We start from the raw sequence: 20,014 nt of genomic DNA on the forward strand, positions 1-20,014 counted from the left end.
TCATTAAGATCATTAGCTGATCTGTTTGTGTTTCGAATTCCACATTCTCATCTGCCCCCGATAACCTTTGATTCCCTTGCCTAACAAGAATCTGTCTACCTCCGCCTTAAAAATATTCAATGACCCTGCCTCCACTGCCTTCTGAGGCAGTGTTCCAAAGACGCACAACCTTCTAAGAAAAAAAATTCTCCTCATCTCTGTCCTAAAAGGGCAACCCCTAATTTTAAAACAGTTCCCCCTAGTTCTGGACTCACCCACAAGAGGAAGCATCCTTTCCACATCCACCTTCTCAATACCATTTAGGATCTTATATACTTCAGTCAAGTCACTCCTCACTCTTCTAAACTCTATTGGAAACAAGCCTAGTCTGTCTAACCATTCCTCATAAGACAACCAGCTCATTCCAGGTATCAATTTAGTAAACCTACTCAAACACCTCCAATGCATTTATACCCTTCCTTAAATAAGGGGACCAAAACTGCATGCAATATTCGAGATGTCTCACCAATGCACTGTATAACATAACATATTTACTTTTATGTTCAATTCCTCTTGTAATAAAGCATTCCATCAGCCTACTTAATACTGCATGCTAACTTTTTGTGACTCGTGCACTAGTACACCTAGATCCCTCTGCTGCTCGGAATTCTGTGGCCGTTTTCCGCTTAAGTAATGCTTTGCTTTTTTATTCTTCCTGCCAAAGTGAACAACTTCACATTTTCCCACATTATACTCCACCTGCCATATTTTTGCCCATTCACTCAACCTGTCTATATCTGATTGCAACCTTCTTATGTCCTCTTCACGACATACTTTCCCACCTATCTTTGTGTCATCTGCAAATTTAGCTATGAGCCTTCACTCCCCTCATCTAAGTTATTGATATAAATTGTAATAAGTTGAGGCCCCAGCACAGACCCCTGCAGGACTTCACTTGTCACATCCTGCCAATCAGAAAAAGACCCATTTATGCATGCCCTCTGTTTTCTGCCAGCCAGCCAAACTTCTATCCATGCTAATATGTTATCCCATTTACTCTGAGCTTTTATTTCTCGCAATAATCTTTGATGTGGCACCTTATCAACACACTACTATGCAGCAGTATGGACCAGAAATACTCGACTTGTTGATGTCCAGCTGAATGCTTCATAGCGATGTATCACTGGAACCGTCAAGCAGACCCCAACAACCTGGTTGCCTGTGCTGTCGCACACTGCTTTCCCATACATTCACCGCAATGTCGTACCCCTATGGAAATTTTGGTAAATCGAGAAAAACATTGCCTCCTCATCTAGTAGGACCTCAACATCTGCTCGGAGTTTCACTGATGGACTTAACCTTTTGATAATGTACTTTCAAACCTGATATTTTTTACTCATTCATGGGATGTGGGCATCGCTGGCTAGGCCAGCGTTTTTTTTTTCCATCCCTAATTGCCCTTTTTCAGAGAGTATTTAAGAGTCAACCACATTGCTGTGGGTCTGGAGTCACATGTAGGCCAGACTAGATAAAGAAGGCAGGTTTCCTTCCCTAAAGGGCATTAATGAACCAAATGGGTTTTTACGACAATGGTTTCATGGCCATCATTAGACTTTTAATTCTAGATTTTTATTGAATTCAAATTTCACCATCTGCCATGGTAGCATCCGAACGCGGGTCCCCAGAGCATTACCTTGGGTCTGGAATACTAGCCCAGTGACAATTCCACTATGCTACTGCCTTCTACTGATGAAGTTTGGGAAATCAAATGGAGTTCACAAGAAGTTACAAGTAAACACCTCATGAAAAACGCGATGCAGGAGATCTCTGCTTTCAATCTTCCAGGAAGCTTATGACTAATTCTAAACTGCATTCATCCAATGCATGCCAGATGTGGATACTTGATGAGAAAATGAGAAATTATAAACTCTCTAGTATGTGACTAGTCACCCAGGACAAATCATGGAACACACAACGACCCACTGTTCGATCAAGAAGTAAGAAAGAGGCATCACAGCGATACGTTCTGCTACTCCTGCTACAATCGTTTGGCTCAACCACTGGAATGTAAAGTTATAGCTGTTGCCCTATATCTACATCCAGCATAAGAGAGTAGGTTATTGTATTTGCATGCGACTTGTCTGATATACCCATATTAGCTAGTGTAAAAAAAATTATTAGGCTCCACATCTTTTTCTTTCAGAATTAGCATTATAATTTTAAAATATTACAATTTGATCTGTGTGTTGACAATCTGATTGGCTGCAGATCATACATTCAAGCTGTACTGAGGACCGCCTGGACTCGATTGATAACCTCACCAGATGCTTAAATGCATGACAGGCTGTCAGCCAGTCACCTCATGTTCATGACAGTGAAGAATTCTGCATTACTGTTTGAGCTTGTCGGTGGTTTTGACAGCTGCCAAGGGCGAGCAAAACATGTTAACAACTCAAACAGCTGCAGAAAGAGTGACCAAATTTTAATAATAAAGTCACTTATAGTGTACCAGGGAATTCAGTTAGCAGGTTGATTGAAAGACTCTGCCTCCAGCCTCCTTTAGGTCATCCTGAATACCCCAGCTTCACAATATAATACAGGTTATCCATTATTCAACACTGCAAGTTCTTGATTTTCTTCTGTGTGAGGTGCTTAGGAGTGTTACCAGTTCATAATGGAAGTGGGAGTTTCATCAGGACCTGAACACCTTAACTGCACATTTATACCAGTGTAGAATTTCAAGAGGTAAGGAACTGCAGGCTACCTCAACAATTTTCTTGCTGTCTGAGCTAATCCATTTTATATGTGTCTTAACATTCAAATATGTGGAGTGCATCAGAAATTTATTGACAATTGCTGGCACAAAGTAAGTCAGCCCTCTTTTTTGGGAGGGGGTGCATGGGACACGGAAAACATTCCTTTTCACCTGACTAGTGGGCTCAATGAGCCCCTGATATTGCAACTCAGGTGACATTCACATCGAGCTGCTGAGACCAATATGCAGCTTTGAGGTGAAATACAGTTTGAAGGTTGGTCTGCCAAAGGTTGGGAAGGTATTGGCAACAGCTGAGTTTGGGAAGAAAGGTTTTAGCAGTGGGAGGGGCTAAGGTAGAAGTGGCCAGCAGCAGCCTGGATTCTTTATAGTTGGGTCGATGGGAGTAGTACTCCACATTTCATAAGTATATTTTAAGAAATCTGTCCTTGCTGATTTGTCGCCTACAACAATCTGTTAGAACTGTCTGTTAGGTTTTCCTGAGTGCAGCTGGCAAATGCAAAGCTTAGAAATCTTTTTTTTCCTATCCAGTACCTATAATGGGGTGGGTGGGGGGGCGGGGGGGTTGCACACACACACCACACACTTGTAGCTCATACTAGATATTTATGTTCTGTCCCAACATGTTGCAGCTGAATTTCTAGTCTTGAATATCTCAGCATACGCTTAAAAATTGACAAGCCTCAAATAAGTTTAGGGGTACCTGTTATATGGAATCAGCAACCAGGAAAAATAGTTAAATTGGATTGTGGAACTTTAAGAAAGAACCAGGTCATTGTCACTGGAGGTTTTTAGGTTATAAAGATATTAATGCATCCTCTTGATTTGCTAGGTTAGGAAATTAGGTAGCTCCTTTGCTATGAAGAGAGTTGAAGTTCTGTATTTTAACCACCTGCCACTCACTGGAATCTCTGTTTACCTGCAGAGCCCTCCTTCCACTGGCTGCTGGAAACAGTCCCCACAGATTTCCTGTTTGTCTCCTGCTGTGCTAAATTTCTATCCTTATCTGTCAGCTGGCAGTCAATGGCTGTCCATGTGTTGGGCAGGAGACAAGGCAAGTTGTTCCTTACTCCCTGCTGTTCAATTTGGCAGGACCCCTGCTCCCCAGCCTTTCTGAGTCCTTCACCCCCAACATGGTTGCCCTTCGCCCTTACAAAAGTAACATACTATGGAAGAAGGTCATCTGAAATAAAAGCAGAAAATGCTGGGTATACTCAATGGGCCAGGGAGCATTTGTGGAGAGAGAAACGGACTTGATTCTTCTGAGGAGTGGCGATTACTGTCGGGTTGCCACCCTATCCTTTTTTACACAGCAACAGACCGCCACATTCCTTGCCTCGACTTCTGATCTGAGCCTTTTCAGAAATGCAGGATGTATCTGTTCTCCGAGTCCTTTCTCGTAGGGCAGGATCATCAGGGAAGCCCAGGCACGCACCCTTTTCACAGTACTAGCTGCTGTATTTTGATAAATCTTCTTTCGTTAACAGACTGAAAAACTTTAAATAGCTTTTCGCTATGCTAGTGAATGAGTATGAGGTAAGTAGGTAGGGTGGTGGGTGGCAGGGTGGATAGGGTCTCACCTCTGCAGGGTGGTAGTGTGGTGAGGTCGGGTAATGTCAGCAGGGTGTCAGGGATTGGGTCAGTGGGGAGTCGGAGGGTTGAGGGGGTGTAAGTGGGGAGTCAGGGTGGGGGAGTCAGTTGTATAGATACCCAGGAGATAGATATAGTATTTTCCTGTCTAACATTCCCTGGGTAACTATTCTGGTTAGTGAATCAGAACCCTCTGAAGCCCCCAACTCAAGAGTTGGAGGCTTTTTTCAGAGGGCTTTGGGTGCAGGGGAATTTCCCATTCAAAGTTGAAACTTCCTGGGCAATTTCTGTGGTATCCTTGCGTTAGGACTTCAGAGGGGTCCCCCAGCACATCATCTGAGGTATGACCGCCTGGAGACTGGAAGGTCTGGGCCAACAGTTCAGGTCAATGACCTTGCATCAGAACTTCTGATGAACAGTCATCGACCTGAAACATCAGCTCTTTTTTTTTCTCTCCCCAAATGCTACCCAACCTGTTGAGTATTTCCAGCTCCAACATTTCCTGCTTTTATCCCCTCACCCATCCTGCCCTTCCATTAATATCAAGGCACAAGGGGACAGAATTTTTAGGTCAGCATGTGGGCATGGGCACAAGTCCGACCCGATCAGATGTGAAATCACGCAAGATGACGTCCGGTGAGCGTCCCGATGTCATCCCACACTCACGTGATATTTCAGTCGGCGGGTGCACATGGGTGTCGGAGCCACACTCACCATCAATTAAGAGGCCAGTTAAGGCCATTAAAAAGGCAATTGATACCGATTTTTCGTTGCCCGTGCAATTTCGTGCTTGTCACACGGCAGGCAGGTAGCCGACAATTTGCAAAACCTCTTCCAAGGGCGAGATAAAAAGGGTCAGCAGCATTGCCAATGTGAGTAGTGAGGAGTTTGGGAGATAGTTTGCTGGTTGCTTATTGGTACTTGGCAACTTTACCTCTGTTCGGGGCTTCATTGTTAGTATTTTCAGGCTTCAATTCAGGACTCATTGGTTGCCTCCATGGCCCCCAGCGGATTCAGACCACGTGGATCCTTCCAGGTATCAGTCAGCCTTCTGTGACCCTGGTAATGGGGATTGTGGTCTACACTGGTGGCGCATCCTCTGAGGAGGAAGAGAGGGGCAGAAGGATGTCCCAATGCAGCTTCCAGGGGAGCAATCTGTGGGAGGAGAGGCACAGGCACCGAGGGGTGCAGGGCCAGCTGGTAGTCTTAAGGTGGAAGGGGCCGCAGGAGACGCCACTATCCTGCTGCCAGGATTTACTGGCAGCGTTGCAGCTACCTCAATGTGTTTGACATGCAATGGTGAAGGGGCTCCACCTCTCCAGGGAGACTGACCTCCATTTGTCATATGATTGGGTCTGAGACGACCTCCAACACCCTATGCCAGTGGCTCTGAAGGTCACAGTGGCCCTCAACTTATATGCGTCCAGCTCTTTCCAGGGGTCAGTAGGGGATCTGTGTGGAGTCTCCCAATCAGCTGTCCGTTGTTGCATCAAGCTGGTGACAGAAGCTCTATTCAGATGGATATTGACCTTCATTCATTTCTGTACAGATGAGGCCAGCCAAGCTGAGCAAGCCAGAGGCTTTGCTGCAATTTTTGCTAGGTTCCCCTGCATCCAGGGTGCAATCGATTGCACACGTGGCTATCAAGGTGCCAGCGGGTCAGCTGGGTGCCTTCGTCACCAGGAAGGGATTCCACTCCCTGAATGTGCACATAGAAAATAGGAGCAGGAGTAGGCCGTTCGGCCCTTCAAGCCTGCTCCGCCATTCAGTATGACCATGGCTGATCAATGAACTCAATAGCCTGCTCCCGCTTTCTCCCCATATCCTTTGATCCCTTTCACCCTAAGAGCTATGTCTAACCCCTTCTTGAAAACATACAATGTTTTGACCTCAAATACTTTCTGTGGTAGTGAATTCCACAGGCTCACCACTCTCTGGGTGAAGAAATTTCTCCTCATCTCAGTCCTAAAAGGTCTACTCCATATCCTCAGTCTGTGACCCCTGGTTCTGGACTCCCCCACCATCAGGAACATCCTTCCTGCATCTACCCTGTCTAGTTCTGTTAGAATTTTATAGGTTTCTATGAGATCCCCCCCCCCCTCCATTCTTCTGAACTCCAACGAATATAATCCTAACTAACTCAGTCTCTCCACATAGGTCAGTCCCGCCATCCCAGGAATTAGTCTGGTAAACCTTCGCTGCACTCCCTCTATAGCAAGAACATCCTTCCTCAGATAAGGAGACCAAAACTGCACACAATATTCCAGGTTTGGTCTCAGCAAGGCTCTGTATAATTGCAGCAAGACATCCCTGCCCCTGCACTCGAATCCTCTGGCTATGAAGGCCAGCATACCATTTGCCTTCTTTACCGCCTGCTGCACCTGCATGCTTACCTTCAGCGACTAGTTTACAAGGACTCGCAGGTCTCGTTGCACATTCCCCTCTCAATTTATAGCCATTCAGATAATCTGCCTTCCTGTTTTTGTTACCAAAGTGGATAACTTCACATTTATCCACATTACACTGCATCTGCCATGCATTTGCCCACTCACTCAGCTTGTCCAAATCACACTGAAGCATCTCTGCATCCTACTCACAGCTCACCCTCCCACCCAGCTTTGTGTCATCTGCAAATTTGGAGATATTACATTTCGCTCCCTCATCTAAATCATTAAATATATATTGTGAATAGCTGGGGTCCCAGCACCAATCCCTGCGGTACGCCACTAGTCACTGCCTGCCATTCGGAAAAAGACCCGTTTATTCCTACTCTTTGTTTCCTATCTGCCAACCAGTTTTCTATCCATCTCAATATACTGCCCCCAATCCCATGCACTTTAATTTTACACGCCAATCTCTTATGTGGGACTTTGTCGAAAGCCTTCTGAAAGTCCAAATAAACCACATCCACTGGCTCCCCCTCATCAACTCTACTAGTTACATCCTCGAAAAATTCCAGTAGATTTGTCAAGCATGATTTCTCTTTCATAAATCCATGCTGACTCTGTCCGATTCTGCCAATGTTTTCCAAGAGCTCAGCTATTAAATCTTTTATAATGGACTCTAGCATTTTCCCCACTACCAACGTCAGGCTGACTGGTCTATAATTCCTTGTTTTCTCTCTACCTCCCTTTTTAAATAGTGGGGTTACATTAGCTACCCTCCAATCTGTAGGAACTGTTCCAGAGTCTATAGAATCTCGGAAGATGACCACCAATGCATCCATTATTTCTAGGGCCACTTCCTTAAGCACTCTAGGGTGTAGATTATCAGGCCCTGGGGATTTATCGACTTCAGTCCCATCAATTTCCCCAACATCATTTCCCTACTAATACTGATTTATTTCCGTTCCTCCCTCTCACTAAACCCTGTGTTCTCCAACATTTCTGGTGTGTTATTTGTGTCCTTTTTTGTGAAGACAGAACCAAAGTATGTATTTAGTTGGTCAGCCATTTCTTTGTTCCCCATGATAAATTCCCCTGTTTCTGACTGTAAGGGACCTACATTTGTCTTCACCAATCTTTTTCTCTTCGCATACCTATAGAAACTTTTAGTCAATTTTTATGTTCCCTGCAAGCTTACTCTCATACTCTATTTTCTCCTTCTTAGTCAATCCCTTGGCCCTCCTTTGCTGATTTCTAAACTGTTGCCAATCCTCAAGTCTGTTGTTTCTCCTGGCCAATTTGTATGCCTCTTCCTTGAATCTAATACTACCTCTAATTTCCCTTGTAAGCCATGGTTTGGCCACCTTTCCTGTTTTACTTTTGCGCCAGACAGGAATAGACAATTGTTGCAGTTCACCCATGCGCTCCCATGCACACAGATAGTGTGTGTCCACAGGATGCATATTCTGCAAGTCTGTGCAAGGTACCTTGTGCAGCTCCCCTGACGCTTACATCCTGAGACACTCCCAGGTGCCGAGGCTGTTCAGTGCCCCAGCCCGACTGGATGGATAGCTGCTGGGTGACAGGGGCTATTCATTGAAAAGGTGGCTTATGTTGCCTCTCCACCACCAAAGGACAGAGGCAGAGCAGCGTTATAATAGGAACCATGCCTCCACAAGGGCGGTGATAGAGAGAACCATAGGTCTTCTGAAGATGCGCTTCCGATGCCTGGACTATTCAGAGCGGGTGTCTGATAGTGGTTAGATGCTGCGCTCTCCTCAATCTGACACTGGCAAAGGGAGAGCCACTGGAGGAAGAGGATCTTGACTCAGCTTCACAGGCCGCAGAGGATAAAACCAACAGTAAGTCAGAAGAGGAGCACAGTGAGGAGAACGCTGAGTGTGTGGAGGCAGACCTCTGTAACCTCTAGGGAGGCAGGGATGCCATGATCCAACACTCCTTTCAGCAAGGCTGCCAAATAACCACTCCCATCTCACGCCAGGGCTGCCGTCTCCATCCCAGATGTCTGAAATGACTCTTTCCTTTGAGCCCAAAGTCCAATCAGTGCCTGTGCAGTAAAGTTTAGAGCCACCCACGTCCAGCATTACATACTTGTATAACCAGCACCAAATAAATAAAAGAGGTAAAGCAGACTCAGACCATTATGAAAAACAAAATTAACTCATTTTGACAGACCAAACAAATGAATGGAACCTTCTCTGGTCTTCAGCGCCAGACCAGTGCATGTAAACAAAACATTGCACAACAGAAGATCACCCGTGACCACTCCCTCTTTTTTTTTTTTTACTCATGGTGCCTTAAACTTACATTTGTGAGTGCTACGCCTCGGTGCCCCCACCCCCCCCACCCCAACCCCTCGCTAGCAACGACATTGGAGGCAGCCTGCTGACTCTGGTGTCTTGTTGGCCTTGATGACCTTGGTGGTCGTCCCCTGGCCGGTGGGGCCTGTGCTGGCCCAGCCTGGGAGGGAGTGGCCAGTGCCATGGCTGGCATCTCCCCAGTCGCCACAGCCTCAGATGCCACGGTCACTGGCAGAGGGGCGGAGGAGCTGCTGCAATCATCCAGAGCGCCGAGAGGAGCAAGCAGAAACGACAGGCAGCTCGTGCACCAATGTGAGGTCGTTCTGGACCTCCTTGCTCATCATTGATGGACAGGCACCTAGCTGGGATACTGGGTGCGTCATCCATTTCCAACACTGACATTGACCACCTGATGTCAGTTCCTGTGTGTGGACTTGCAGGTCCAAGCACAACCCCAGGAACCTCTGATTTTGTTCCTGGAACTGCCTCTTCATGAGAGTCACCACTCTCTCCACAGAGGAGGCAGTGCGCTCGGCCATGAGGGTCAATACAGTGCTGATGTTCCGCATGGACTCCTCCATAACGGAGAGCACAGCACGCTTACCCTCATGGACCTCTGCCAGATCCTCCTGCACGTCTCGCTGGAGATCCAGAATCAGCCACCTAATGGACGACTCCAGAGGCTCAACCCAGCATCATCCTGGTCTCCAGCAGCCCTCCGACTGCCGGCGCCCTGGGCACTCTGCCTCCGCCTGCACCTCAAGTAAGGATAAAATGCCCTCACCGCTGTGCACCGACATTCTAGCTACCGATCTAACGCGCACCGAGGTGCTGGTATCTGCACTGGTGCCTGGTTCAGAGAGCGGGTGTGACATAGGTAGGTGCATGTGGTGCCTGGCAGTTCTCTGGTGTCAGGGGTGGCTCTTTGGAGTCCTGCAATTGGGCCTGTGGTGGCAAATCTAAGGCAGCTCAACAACACATCATTAGTTTAAGTCATCACACTATCGCTGTGCATGCCAGGCACTCTGGTAAGACAATGGAAATCTGCATGGTGCCATCGACATTCAATGATCAATGGGGAATCCAATTTTGAGGCTCCCATCGATGGGACTACGCAAGAATGTTTGCACCATCCGAAACTCTACCCCTGTGCACTGCACTCGTACCTTTGTCTGACACCCCAGTCTCTCCACGACCGGTTGACCAAGGTGCATGCTCCATCTCCAGAGCATCCTACTCATACTTCATTAGGATTAGGAGGTTTTGGGGGCCTCTGCTAGCCCATGACCTTCCAATGTTGTTATGGGTTGTCTTCTGAAAGGACAGAGGAGCATGGATTAGTCCACTCTGTACCTGCAGCGCTATTGCAGCCTGGCCAACCCCACCTGAGGAACACATCCGAGTCGTGGCCCTCGAGCCGCAGTACACTCAGTCCAAGCAGCCAGGGCTCACCCCCTTGGCCAGCTCTGGCATCATTGACGGTTGACACTCGGACTCTAACACCCCTGAGCTTCATGGGAGGACGGCCAGCCCTTAACACTTCAACACACTGACCCTTGCCAATACGGTACTCGCCCTTCCTGAGCGCAGCAGGTCATTAAACCTCTTGCGGCACCGGACCCAGGTGTGCCGCGCATCATCATGGTTGCTGACCAGCGCTGCTACCTCCTCCCAAGCTCTTTTGGTAAGATGTAGTGGCCTGCTGCTCCCACCCTTGGGGACAAGGATGGTCCCTCCTGGCAGCCACCTCATCCAGGAGGACCACGAGGCTTTCAAACGGGGGACTGAGTGCCCACCCAACCTGCTCTCCTGCCTGGCGTCTGCAGCGCACTTGATGCCATAGTTTCGTGGTCACAATGCTGAAGATGTGTTCGTCGCTGGCAGCCTTCCAAGGGCTGCCTGTGCCTTTTTTATACTGGCCTCAGAGTCACCATTGGACCTGGCGACCAACAGGCCCCTGCCTGGCCCTTCCCGACCATTGGGGAGCTGTGTTTCATGCTGAGCGGGCCTTAATTGGCCTGCCAGCATGAAAGCACGGTTGGGGGGACCAATCGCGGTCAGCAGTCAGTTTCCTGGCCACTCCCGGGCCCACCAATCTTGCCTGCAAGCTGACCTAAAAATTCAGGCCAAGAATTCCTGACTAAGGAGATACCACATGAACTGGAGAGATAGACTTTCCTAGTTCCAATTTTTCTCAGGCCCTTCCACCATTCCACATCTGAGAAACCAGACTAATAACCTAGTTCCAGTTTAATTGCAGAAGAGCATTTTTTTTAAGCCATTTGGTTTTGGCAACTTGATTGTTTTCACGTTTTTGTATTCCCTCCTTATTACCGCCCTACGAGAAAACTTTGAGCTCTGTTCCCCGTCTCCTGTTGTTTTCATGTAAAAAAAAAATTACATTATTTCTTTGGTGTATTCCATTTGCTTCAGGTCTTGAGTGAAGAAATAGAATAATGTATTTTCTCAGTGGCAAATGCATTACAGCTTTGCAGGATGCCAAACTGTTTAAGGTCAAAATGAGCACAGTTTATGGAATGCTAAGAATCATGTGTCTGTCAGGAGTTATTTTGCAGAAGTGTTCAAATGTGCAGCATGGAACATCCCACTGGATCTGTTTTTTGAATGAAGGAATTTTGCCAACCTTTCTTCTGACAGTTTAGAAAGAAATCTGTCAAATGTAATTACAAAATAATTAAGGTCACTACAATAGATTATTTGTATTGTTTAAAATGCTTTGTTTAAATATTCTGATAAATTAAACCTTCATAATAATTGTGGACGTTCAAAGCTCAATTATTTTTATTATAGTGTAACACTTTGGGTGGAATGAGTACTTCCTTTCCCCTAGCCCCATTCATTCAGGTTACATTTTTTTCACCAGTTTTTGGTACTTCATCTGACAAACTAAAAACGAAGATCACGTTTTGTGATGCTGCAGTCATAGAATTGGGCGCGTTGACCAGTGCTCTGAATTCGCTGTACTCGTTTGATTTTATTTTAAAAATACATAGAAAAACATGGAATGAGAAAAATCTGTTTGCCTAGAAATCCAACATCTAGCACAGAACATGCTTCTTCTATTCTTCTTATTGCATCTCGACTATTTAACTCTATATGCCTTGTTCAGATAACATGCCATCCTTCCCAGAAACTTGATGTCCCATGGAGTACAGATAATACTTACTCCTATAACGACCAGTACAGCACTTTTTGAAACAAATTAATCATCTCCACTTTAACCACTTTTTTGCTTGTTCCAAAGAAATCTTGAATTTTGTATGGAACCAAGATAGATTTCTACTAAGATGCAAGTCCACTGATGTTGCTAACCTTTTTCTGTTTAACTAGTTATGTTCTCCTGAAAAGTAGAAGCCAAAGTACACATTGTAACTGATGCCTGAGCAAAATTACTATGACCTCACCTCGCGTTTTCTGATTCTTAACTCTCTTTTACAGTGCATCTGATTACTATGATTACGGCCATGGAACCAGTCAGGAGACATATGAATCATATGGTAAGTAGTGCCTTGATGTGTAATCCAGTTTGATTATCTTGAGACTCGCAAATAGCTTTTGTAGCAAATTATTATATGTATTTTAGTTTTTATTTGATGAAAAATGAGAAATTTGCATTAGCTATTTCATGTAAAGAATATTACTTAGAAATTATAGCACAGGAACAGGCCATTCGGCCCAACTCATTTATGCTGGTGTTTATGTACCACACTATGCTTCTCCCACCCCATGTGCTAGCAGTTTCCCGCAGGGTTCTCAATGCTTATTTAAAGCTGGATTCTCCTCTTAAAGTAAAGTTACATTCCTTGCTTTCATTTTTGCATGAACAATGGTAGTAAATATTACAGGAGTTGCAGGGCTACCACTGCTCTTATTTTTCACCCTTTGAGTTCCTGATGGAGAACATCATGCCAAGGAGAGAAGGTATTGTTCTCCAGCTATAGGAGCATCCCATGACGATTAGTAAGTGGATCTGGACAGAGGTGGCTGACCTGGACCTGCAATCGTGTATTTTTTTAAAAAGTTTGATGGCCTCACTAGAGCATCAAGGGTGAGTACAGTTCTTTATTTCTGAAATTCTCTCCACATTGCTTCTGTCATACCCTCACCCGACAGTTTCAACTTTCCCTCCCCTCCAATACATAATGTAAAGTCACAAGGACACACTGCAGCACCTGCCTTCCCCACTCATCTTTTCCTTTTCGTACCACATCACACATGATCATTCTCTTATCATATCTAAAACATCCATAACCATCTACTCTTCCCAGCAGTCCTTCCATACAATCCACCCACTTGGCTTTAAACTCATTACCTCCCCATCTTCGCTCCATTCTGCTGCTTCTCTGACTTTTGGCACATGCTCTATATTCTTAAGCTCTACATATCTCCATTTACCTTCTCAACAGCCATTCACTAACTCTCACCCTCTCTTTCTGCAGTAGAAGACAATGCATAATGCTCGTGAGAAGGCTAAGATTGGGGACTTGGGTGAAGAACTCAAGCCAGCAAGAAGTCATGATGAACAGTGACTAGCTTATGAGCATTGGGTAAGATGAGGTTAGTGACTTACCTGAGAAGGGTGTTTGCAAATTACTTACAACCCTTCATTCACCTCCGCAAGCTACTTTCACAAAACTATAGATGTCTAACTTCTATTTGTCATCCTCACCTTTGTTCTTTTTCTCTCTATAATAGGTCCTTTTCAACAATGAGATTCTTGAAAAAGAGATGTTGGTGGAAGATAATTGTCTTGAGTATGCAATATTATGTGCTATATCCATCACAGTTTCCAGATTTGACACACCACTTCGGTTAGAAAGCGAAGCAGAGAGGTATACACACGGTGAAACTACACTAGTAATACAGGTGCAAAGATGGCACAGAAGACATTTCACTGGAGAGCAATGTCCTGTCTCCCTCTGCTCTGCTAAGTTGGATAGAAATGAGGACTTCAAGGCCCAACTGTGAAAAGGAAAATACTGGCTTCTCACAAGTTGGTTCAATGAAGAGTGCAGGAGGGCATGCCAGGAGCAGCACCAGACATTCCTGAAAATAAAGTGTCTACCTAGTGAAGCTACAACACTGGACAACTTGTGTTCCAAACAGTATAAGCAATAAGCCATAGACAGAGCTAAGCGATCCCACAACCACCGGATCAGATCTAAGCTCTGCAGTTTTGCCACACCAAGTCATGAACGGTGGTGGACAATTTAACAACTCACTGGGGGGGAGGCTCCACAAATATCCCCACCTTCAATGATGGGGGAGCCCAACACATTAGTGCAAAAGATAAGGCTGAAGCAACAATCTTCAGCCAAAAGAACATGGACAAAGGAGCTGAACTCGGTGAAGTGAGGGTGACTACCCTTGACATCAAGGCAGCTTTTGACCGAGTGTGGCATTAAGGAGCCCTAGCAACACTGGAGTCAATCACTGGAATCGGGGTGGTGGGGGGTGGGGGGCGGGGGGATCTCTCTGCTGGATGGAGTCATCCTAGCACAAAGGAAGATGGTTGTGGTTGTTGGAGGTCAATCGTCTCAGGTCCAGGACATCACTGCAGGAATTCCTCAGGGTAGTGTCCTCGGCCCAGCTATCTTCAACTGCTTCATCAACGACCTTTTTTCCATCGAAAGGTCGGAAGTGGGTTTGTTTGCTGATGATTGCACATTGTTCAGCGCCATTCGTGACTCCTTAGATACTGAAGCAGTCCATGTCCAAATGTGGCAAGACCTGGACAATATCTAGACTTGCGCAGACAATTGGCAAGCGATGTTAGTGCTACACAAGTGCCAGGCAATGACCATCTCCAACAAGAGAGAATTTAACTATCGCCTCTTGACATTCAATGGCATTACCATCACTAATTCCCCACTATCAACACATGGGAGTTACCATTGACCAGAAACTGAACTGGGCTAGCCACATAAATACTGTGGCTACAAGAGCAGTTCAGAGGCTAGGAATCCTGCGGCGAGTAAGTCATCTTCCCAAAGCCTGTCCACCATCTACAAGGCACAAGTCAGGAGTGTGGTGGAATACTCCCCACTTGCCTGGATGAGTGCAGTTCCAACAACACTCAAGAAGCATGACACCATCCAGGACAAAGCAGCCCGCTTGATTGGCATCCCATTCACAAACATTCACTCTCTGCACCACCGACGCACAGTGGCAGCAATGTGTACTGCAGGAACTCACCAAGCCTCCTTAGACAGCATCTTCCAAACCCATGACTACTACCATGTAGAAGGACAATGGCAGCAGACACATTGGAACTCCACCACCTGATAGTTTCCCTCCAAGCCACTCACCATCCTGAATTGGAAATATATCACTGTTCCATCACTGTCGCTGGGTCAAAATCCTGGAAGCCCCTCCCTAACAGTACTGCGGGTGTACCTACATCACATGGACTGCAGCAGTTTAAGAAGGCAGCTCACCACCACCTTCTCGAGGACAATTAGAGATGGGCAATTAATGCTGGCCTAGCTAGTGACACCCACATCCCAGGAATGGAATTGAAAAAGGCAACTGTATGAGGTTTTGTAAGGCCTCATGGCTTGAGTTCTCTACCAGTCTGCGTGATGTCATCTCTCGTGGCATCATCAATCTCCAGTCCATGCTATGTAGTGTGAGACCTGCAGATTCTCTCAATGGGAGTTAGTGTCACCAGCACATGTATCTTTGGCTACATGAAGGCTTTGGGATCTACCTGGGAGAGACAGACTGATTGGAACAGATAAGGGCTTTAGGAAGTGAGGAGCTCCACAGAGTAACAGTGGTGGGATGGGAGAATTACACATGCCCTCATGTGAGTGTCAGCTGTGGCTCAGTTGTAGCACTCCTGCCTTTTGAGTCACAAGACTTTGGGTTGAGGTCCCACTGCAGGAAACAAAAATCAAGGCCGATACTCCATTGCAATGCATCTTTCAGATGAGACATTTAGTTGAGGCCCCATCTGCCTGCTTGGATGGATGTAAACGATCCCATTGCACTATTTGGAATAAGAACTGGGGAGTTATCCCCAGCCATTATTTATTCTTCAATCAGCATCACAAAAAACAGATTTTTGGGTCATTATCACATTTATGGAAGTTTGCTGTGTGCAATTTATCTGCCACATTTTCTACATTACAACAGTGATTACACTTCAAAAGTTCTTCATTGGCTCTAAAGTGCTTTGAGACATCAGAGTCATGAAAGGTGTTACTAAATGCAAGTCTTTTTCTCTCGGGATGTCAGCATATCTGCTGTTCACTACCACAGAACACTACAGCACAGAAAACAGGCCATTTGGCCCTTCTAGTCTGTGCCGAAATATTATTCCCCTAGTCCCATTGACCTGCACCTAGTCCATAACCCTCCGGACCTCTCCCATCCATGGATCTATCTAATTTATTCTTAAAACTTAAGAGTGAGCCCGCATTTACCACGTCAGATGGTAGCTCGTTCCACACTCTCACCACTCTCTGAGTGAAGAAGTTCCCCCTAAACCTTTCCCCTTTCACCCTAAAGCCATGTCCTCTCGTGTTTATTTTTCCTAATCTAAGTGGAAAGAGCCTACTCGCATTTACTCTGTCTATACCTCTCACAATTTTGTAAACTTCTATCAAATCTCCCCTCATTCTTCTACGCTCAAAGGAATAAAGTCCTAACCTGTTTAATCTTTCCCTGTATCTCAACTCCTTAAGACCCGGCAACAACTCTTGTGACCAAAACTCCCCATGATGTCAGTAAGTTAATTGGACCACACTGCCCTAGCAGCAGAGAAATGCAGCAGTCTACAGCCAGAAACTGCAGGTTAAGAACCCAGAAGTCGCTGATTATGAACATATCAAAGGTCTCAACATGAAAAATAACCACCTTCTACCAATGTCTTTGAAGCAATTCGGGGAGCAGCCCAAAGCAATAGTAGAATTAGTAAACCTATTTTTAAGAAAAACACTAGGGGTTGTTAACTTTAATAATGAATGAATAGAAATTGATACATTTGCAAAATTAATTACCTTTTATCACATATGTCATTTTGGCCTGAATTGTGACTCAATGCAGAGTCTGTATTGACAGTTTGTCATTAAATGGAAATTATCTGACTGGTTTGAACGTTGTTTAATCCAGTTTGAAGGCAGTGATTAAGGATGTAACAAGGACTACTGGGAAGCAGAATAAGCAGGTCACTATAACTAACTGGCCCAGCATATCTTCATCTGAAATATATTCAGGTAGCTTTGCTGTTTCCTGCTTCTTCACCTTTCTCTTGGTCGTCCTCTTCCAATGAGGATTGCTGCCACTGAATGCAGGCCTCTGTGTACAGCAAGGTTGTATAGTGTGCAACAAATGCCAAAACGATTTTATTGGGAAGTAATTTTAACCTGACCCCACTGGATCAGATTGACTGACTGCAGAGGAACTTGGGTGGCCAATCTGATCCCTACAGCCTTGTGGCAGGTGATTTAGACTAGGGGCTGTATTTAGTAGAGTCCGCCAGAGTGGGCATGATGGTAGAGGGATTGGGAAAATCTGGCAGGAGAACCCACTTTGGAAAACTGTACCCAATTGAGGGACCCGGCATCAGGAAATAGGGTTGCTGAAAGCAACCTGCCCCCTACTTTGCCTCTGACTCCCCCTGCTCCCCACAGAAACCCTGTGCCCCTGTCCAGCCCTCACTCACCTGTGTCCTGGGATCCAGCACAATCCTGGGGCTGGAACTCAGTGCTTTGTCAGCAGTGGCCACCACTCCAAGTGATGCTTCTAACCTCTGGTCAGCACCTCTAAGAGGTGGGGTTTCCATTCCACTGGGGCTTGATTGTGTATAAGGCTCAATACTGGCCACTTAAGTACTTAATGGGCACCTAATTGCGTCGGCCCTCTCCCTTGGAAGTGACACAGGGTTCCTGCTGGTTCTCCAACCAGTGAGGGTGGAGACCTGCTTCGCTGGAACAAAATCCAGCTGAGGTCTTTAGTAGTCAAGACATAATTACACCAAATGTTTGGATGCCTATGGAGGGAAATTTAATCCTCCTCCAAGACAGGGTGGGGGGCAGTGGTGGATAAATGTTAAACCATCAGCTTTGTGAAATCTTACCCCAAACTGTCACGTACCCACCTGTTTCCTCTTTGACAATGGTGAATGTCAAAACTTATGAATGATCCACTCTGGGGAAGCTGGTCCATAATTATAACATTTAAATTAGGCTTTTCTGTCGTTTTTGGCAGTGATTACGTGATTTCAAATTAATTTTCCCTGCATGGGTTTCCCAGTGTTCTGGAAACACATCAGTGAAATGGTGGCATAATGGAGCAGCAATTGATAGGGATGGTTAAAGTCAGGAGTCCTCAGGAATTAAGTGTCAGTTCTCATAGCTATTTTCTCATTTCCCTCTGGGACACAAGTTTGGTGAGAGAACTTTTTGTCAGAGACTCATTTGCATAGCCTGGAGGTGTTCACATGGGGACGTCAGCATGGATGAGGTACGAAGATGAACAAAATGGAAACTGGAAATCTTAAAAACTGGGAATACTCAGTATTCTGCCTGCTAGTATCTTTGGAAGAGAAACAAAGTTAACATTTCAAGTCAATTACTTTGTCAGAACTGGAAAAAAGTTGAAGATGCAACAAATTTTAAGGTAGAAGGCAGCAAAGATAAATGAGAGGTGGGTGATGGTGCAAGGCATAAAGAGATGGTAATGGAACAAGTAAAGAAATAAAATATGTATTTAGAGGAGGTGTAAATGGGAGAAAAAGATGTGTGTGATCATGGCTTTTAATAATCTTCCTCATCTGAAGCCAAGCCAGCATTCACAGCAGCAGTGGTGTGCTGTGCTGTGGAGAGAGTCGAAGGTGGATATCAGAGAGAGAAGCAATGGATGGGTTGAGTTTGCAGGAAGCGAGACCCACGTAACTGGGTCGAGAGGCAAAGCTCTGCTTTCTTGACCACTGAAGAGGAGAGCTTCTGAAAGCTGAGGTTGTATCATCAGAAGGCTACAGACATCTGCAGCATTCTAGAAGAAGGCTTGCACCAATTTGACCTGGTGGCCGCACATTACCACTGACTGACTGACCAAGTCTCCACTGCCCTCAAACATTTTGCCACTGGTTCCTTCCAGGCTGTTACTGGAGATAAAGGCCTGGATTTTCACCGAGTCGGATTGACCCCGGAGCTCTTTAAAAATGGCAGGTGGGTCCTGATTCCGGGATTCCCGACCCCATTTCCGAGCTGTCCAATTTTTGGGAGTGCCTTTAAAGGGTAGGTTTCCCATAAGAAGACCACGTCCAGCACCCTGACCTGGCCAGCTTCATTGCATCTCCTACTCCTCTGTGATTTTCATGAAGTCAGGCCAGGTTTTTAAAGAATCGTGGCTCACAGCCCCTTAGAGGAGTCATGAACCGTAGTGTGCATGAATAGACCTTTTAAAAGGTTCTCTTCATGCCTCCTATGCCAAGTTATGTCTCTCCATCCACCCTTAGGCCACCTTTGCCAAGCTCTGGCGCTTCCATGTCCATTGACCCTTAAGCATATATAATGAGGCTTGGCTGAGAGCCCGGACATCTATTAGAATAACAGAACATCTGCTCCCCAGAGGAAACATTGTTTGATTGACAGCTCAGGCTCTCTGATCTCTTGTGGTCAATTTCACAATGTTGACCTAAGTCAAGTGGTTTAAAATGTTTGTGGTTTTGGAAACTTCAAAGGGCCTGGATGATTGACACTTTTATTAGCTTGCCATCCAGACTTTATGTAATGGGAGAAATTTATCAATTGATTATATTTTTTCAAAGCTCTTTATTTTACAGATCCCACTTTACATTGTGGTGTTCATTAGTACTAGAAAGTGTACAGTGGGTCAATGGGCATGTAAGTGCCAGAGCTTGGCATAGGGGACATAGGCGATAGGTGGAAGGGCAGAGCCTAGCATGGGGGCCATGAGGGGTCATGGGTGGTTGGGGG

General features: G+C 45.7%; 1 protein-coding gene and 1 long non-coding RNA gene across 8 annotated transcripts in view; both read left to right on the forward strand.

The window, feature by feature from the left end:
• The window catches only part of khdrbs3 (KH domain containing, RNA binding, signal transduction associated 3), a 215,991-nt gene that overhangs the window by 163,043 nt on the left and 32,934 nt on the right, over positions 1–20,014 (forward strand). For all 7 annotated transcript variants that reach the window (XR_013576457.1, XR_013576456.1, XR_013576459.1 and 4 more), the window contains one exon: positions 12,507–12,565. Coding sequence is in view for 3 of the 7 variants with exons in the window: in XM_078540958.1 (XP_078397084.1) it covers positions 12,507–12,565 (59 nt within the window). In the remaining 4 variants the exon portion in view is untranslated. The remainder of the gene's footprint in view (positions 1–12,506; positions 12,566–20,014) is intronic.
• On the forward strand, positions 12,574–14,089 carry LOC144679956 (uncharacterized). The gene is made up of 3 exons (XR_013576460.1): positions 12,574–13,116; positions 13,508–13,625; positions 13,764–14,089. It is a non-coding gene; the product is annotated as an uncharacterized LOC144679956 (long non-coding RNA).

The sequence above is a fragment of the Cetorhinus maximus genome, chromosome 4, assembly GCF_964194155.1.
Source record: "Cetorhinus maximus chromosome 4, sCetMax3.hap1.1, whole genome shotgun sequence".
In the NCBI taxonomy this organism is placed as follows: domain Eukaryota; kingdom Metazoa; phylum Chordata; class Chondrichthyes; order Lamniformes; family Cetorhinidae; genus Cetorhinus; species Cetorhinus maximus.